This window comes from Atta cephalotes (genome assembly GCF_000143395.1).
Source record: "Atta cephalotes unplaced genomic scaffold scaffold00004, whole genome shotgun sequence".
In the NCBI taxonomy this organism is placed as follows: Eukaryota; Metazoa; Arthropoda; class Insecta; order Hymenoptera; family Formicidae; genus Atta; species Atta cephalotes.
In genome coordinates this window covers 5328978-5333763 of record NW_012130068.1, presented here as the reverse complement: position 1 = coordinate 5333763, position 4786 = coordinate 5328978, and the positions used below count along the sequence as shown (strand labels likewise).

Sequence of the window (4786 nt, the reverse complement as noted above, 5' to 3'; positions counted from 1 at the left end):
ATATATATATAATAATATATATATATATATATATATATATATATATATATATATATATATATATCTGCGGGTTTTAAAACAATCCCTTAATTGGACGTCCTTTATTGAATTTTGAATATTCTATTTATAATTAATAAGTAGCAAATTATTCATTTTAATAAGCCGTTTTGGGTTTCATCTCAAAATTTCTTTAATTAATTATTAATACTTAATAAATTCTTGTCTCTTCTCTCTAATAATGGTTTAAATTATATAGAAGAAAACAATAAATTTGTAGTTATATGAAAATTGAAGGGAGAAATTGACTTAGAAGCTTGACTAATAAAATTATTCCGTTGTGTCAATTAAACTATGTGATTGAGACTAATATAAGTTAAATTAACTTAATGTATTTCCCGTTATAATTTGTATTTTAAGTAAAAATAAATTTATAAATTGTTATATATATATATATATATATATATCTTTTAATCAAAAATTTAAAATTTATGTGTAGTCATTTCATCCTGAAGTAATTCGTTATTCAACTATAAAGAACATTGTATTGCAATTGCAATACTTGAAATGCAGCATTGAGAAAACTCTATATATGTCAAAACTTCTATCAAAGCTTTTAGAAATATTGAATTCAACATCGTTTCTATATACAGGATGTCCCGAAAGTTTTTGCCAATCGCTTTTGTATAGATAGAGCGAACTAAACTGAGTCGAAAAGTTCTCTATCATTTTACAATTTTCGTAATAATTAACAAGATATTAATTACTAAAAATTGTCAAATATTGGTCTTGGATAATTTTTTACTCAAATACTACTAACTTTACAAAAAAAATACAAGAAACAAAAATCATTTATTTTCTTTTCATAAAGTTCTAAGAATTTTTTCAAAATTTTTTCAGAATTTTTTTAATATCGTATTTTCTCATGTTGGTAAAAATAAGAAAATGCAGTAAAAAATTCTAAAAAAATTCTTAAAGTTCTATGAAAAGAAAATAAATGATTCTTGTCTCTTGCAGTTTTTCTGTAAAATTGATGAGTACTTGAATAAAAAATTATTAAAGACCAATATTTAGCAATTTTTAGTAATTAACATCTGTGTAACTATTGCGAAAATTGCAAAATGGTAGAGGACTTTTCGACTCAGTTTAGTCCTGTATCTACACAAAAGCGATTGGCAAAAATTTTTGGGACACCCTATATATATCTATATTCTTTATTCAATTCTATTTAAATATTTCTAGCCGTAATAAAAAGTTCCAGCACGTAGAATGAACGAACATATTTTTAACAATGTATTTAAAATTATAAATCAATGCGAAATTTTGCGATTTTCTGATTGGCATGACAAAAGTATTATGGCATGACGAGTATTAATCAGAGAAGAATTATTCGACAATATGAGCCAATAGCGATAGGATTAATCGAGAGACGGTTATCAAGAAATTCGTGTATGATAACGTCCATGAGCGTCATCAGATGCGGGGAATTCCTATTATAGATGATCAGTAGTTGACAAACCTTAAGCTTAGGCAACGAAGCGTTTTTCGGCGGAAAAACGGGGGGAGGGACATTTTGGTAGGTGTGTTTGGATGGATCAGTTTTTTTGGACATCCTCGGTGCTGGTACTGGTGGTATCGGTGATGGCGGTATCGGCGTCGACGGCGTCGATCGGCTCATCAGGCTAATCGATGCCGACGATTGGCTGAGAGTCAAGGACGGCGCATCCTCCATCGACCGGACGATCGTCGCGATTGTGGTTGTGCTATCGCTCTTGTGCGGGCACGTCTTATAGATCGGTATCGCATATAGTTCGTATTTCCTGCGGATGTTTTCATGCCGACGACACAGTCGCAACGAATAGAATTGTTGCGAGTGCTTCTGTTTGCGCCGCCGTGGTTTCAAGGTGTTGTATTTAAGCACTGGCGAATTGCTCCTGGGCACGTTGTAAATGTTGTAGTGAGGGCCTAGGTGGCTCATGGTCGACTCATAACCGGAACTGCCATCGCACAGACTGACAGCTCTGCTGGGTGGCCGCGAGGAACACGGCGAGGTCGTGATGGAATGCAACGTGCCATGCAAAGCCGAAACTCGGGCAAACTTAGGAGTAACCAACTAAAACAAAACGCAGCCAGCGGCCATTCATATATATAACGCAGACCCTTGGCCTTGATTTGGTTTGTTTATGGTGTTGATTAACGTTCGATTATCGCACATCATTGCCATCGACGGTCTCTTATCCCCGGAGGGTAACGACATTTCGATGATCACGATAATTTAATTAGCGAAGTTGACTTCGTATAGCAGATTGGCTGAAATGTTTTGTCGCCGTAGGATATAAGGAGGTAATCTACGTCAATTTCTGTATTGCTATTGGCATTTTGGATAAGGACTACTGATACAGTTACATCGCTTCCTTGTGATGATTAAGAGGAAGTTATTTTAACGTTATATATTTGATAGCGACATTTCGAATAGATTTTATAACAACATTATGTACCGTAATAACACGGATTGATAAACGACATTGTGTCGTAAATATATAATGGAATATTTAGAATAAGATTGATGATATATCGATTACTTCTAATATAACTCTCCAATTTTTGTTATATGAGAGAAAATTTTTGGATTATATTTATACAAATTAAGTTATGACTGAACAGAGGAAGTATAATTATCTATTTTTTTTCTAATTTTACTTCATAATAACTTTACTTAATAATTTCCAATCGAAATTTTGCTTTGTTGATAATAATTAAAAAGTGATTGAAATTCTTCAATAATATTACATTCGAAGTAATTAACAGTTAACAGAAATATAATATGGTAATCCTTGGAAAATGGCGCGTAATTGCCGATACGTTAGGACAGTCATCTATTGGCACTATCTGATTATCGAGTAGTCTATGCCAGCAGCAGTGCTTATTGCCTCTCATTGAATTATATGTTGATTGATTCGGATTGCGCGCCGATTGTGAATCCTAGCGAATTGGATAAACTGATTCGGCTAATTTCGCTTGGTGAACTTACCAAAATGAGCTTTGCATTTATAACAGTACGTAGATATTTTTGATTAAATAAAATTAGTGCAGTACAATTGGAAATTAGAGTCTATTAGAAGTCTATTAGAAATCAAAATTCACAGTTTAATTTAAAATGCAGAGAAAGTTATACATATACGTAACTATATCAGTAGTAAATATATAGAATCTATTTAGCAGAAATTACAGGACTGGTGATATTTTATTTACAGGACTTGTGACATTTTATAATTCATTTCATGAGTAATACATTTCCAGATAGTACACGATATATCCGGTGGATGTCATATGCTATCTGGATTGATTGGGAAATTATAGTTACTATTTTTATCGTATTATGCAATTCTAATTAAAAAATGACTAAATTTTTAATAGGTTTAGATAAGTCCGGTATTTTTTCGCCAATCTATAAAAAATAATCGTGGTGCTGAATTAATTTTATCAAATTTAATAATTTATTGAAACAAATCTACTGCGACTTTTTGTATAGCAAACATCGAATATTCAGTAAAACACAGTAAAATTCATTATGTTCTCGAATGAAGAATTCAAGTGGCGCCAATGTTATTTTTTTCATTAAATGCTGACAATGAACGTTAATCGGCACAGAACTGTATATATCAATGAAAATAAAATCACGCGGTCATTATTCGTGTAGTTTTATCGTAAAATACAAATTATTGGAAACTCATTGCAATAATCGGTTCTTCTAGACGTTAGTGCACGAATAAGATAAAAAAAGCGTACAGTGAATTTATTTCTGCCTAAGTAGCAATACTCGTTATACTCGCACAACACTAAATTACCTGTTCACCACGGTGCTTTTTTTCCGCTATATTGATTGGACTATGAGACTTCCTATAGCTAATAAAAGTATCTGGGAATTCGCAAAAAATGTATCGAGGCAACGCAAAGAATTAATAACATAGCCACTTACTTGCTAAGAATTAATATAATTTCGTATTACTTCTCATTGGCAAATTATCCCCGCAATTTTATCAAACTGTTAAATTATCGTTTTGCAATTATCTGTAAGACAATTGACAGAATGTTATTGCACAATTTACGGATATTGCACGAAATTATGTAACAAGCAATAAATAAAGGCAGCCAGTGCGAAGCAAAATATTTGAGTAATTAATAAAAATTATGTAAAAGTTAGAGGAAAAAAATATAAACTGATCATTGCGTTAACGTAATACATTTTATAAAAGCATGTATGTTCATTTTAATAAAAATATTCTGGTTTTGATTTGTAGTTATTTTGTTGCGTGCAGAGTATCGTTATAAAATTTCACACGAATAAAACGCTTTGATGATGTATCAAATGAATTAACGTTTCACTCGACATGCATTTCAGCAACATCGGTTTTGTACGATTATTGCTAAAGCGGTGCATTTTCGAATCTCAAATTTGCAACTAGATTGACAAGTAATGATTGTATGTTTATCATTGCAAGATAACGGTAAATTGTCAGTCGTCATCATTATTTTTTCTCATCAATTTATTTCAATCTGAATATTATGATATAATTTTACATAAGCCATGTCTACAGAAATTAAAAATTTTTTAAATATATAAACACACGAAATATAATTATATATTATATAAAATTGTTTTCTTTGTTAAAATAAGATATCGATTTCCCATTATTATTATCACGGTAACACGGTATCCGTGTACAAAGAATTGATAACGTTCATTCAGTCAGATTTAAGTTACATGAGAGATATTATATACATACAT

General features: G+C 31.2%; 1 protein-coding gene across 1 annotated transcript in view; it reads right to left on the bottom strand.

Moving 5' to 3' along the window:
• The window catches only part of LOC105626157 (hemicentin-1), a 71977-nt gene that overhangs the window by 2481 nt on the left and 64710 nt on the right, over positions 1 to 4786 (bottom strand). Inside the window, exon 20 of the mRNA XM_012207469.1 lies at positions 1517 to 2110. Within this exon, the coding sequence (XP_012062859.1) occupies positions 1517 to 2110 (594 nt within the window). The remainder of the gene's footprint in view (positions 1 to 1516; positions 2111 to 4786) is intronic.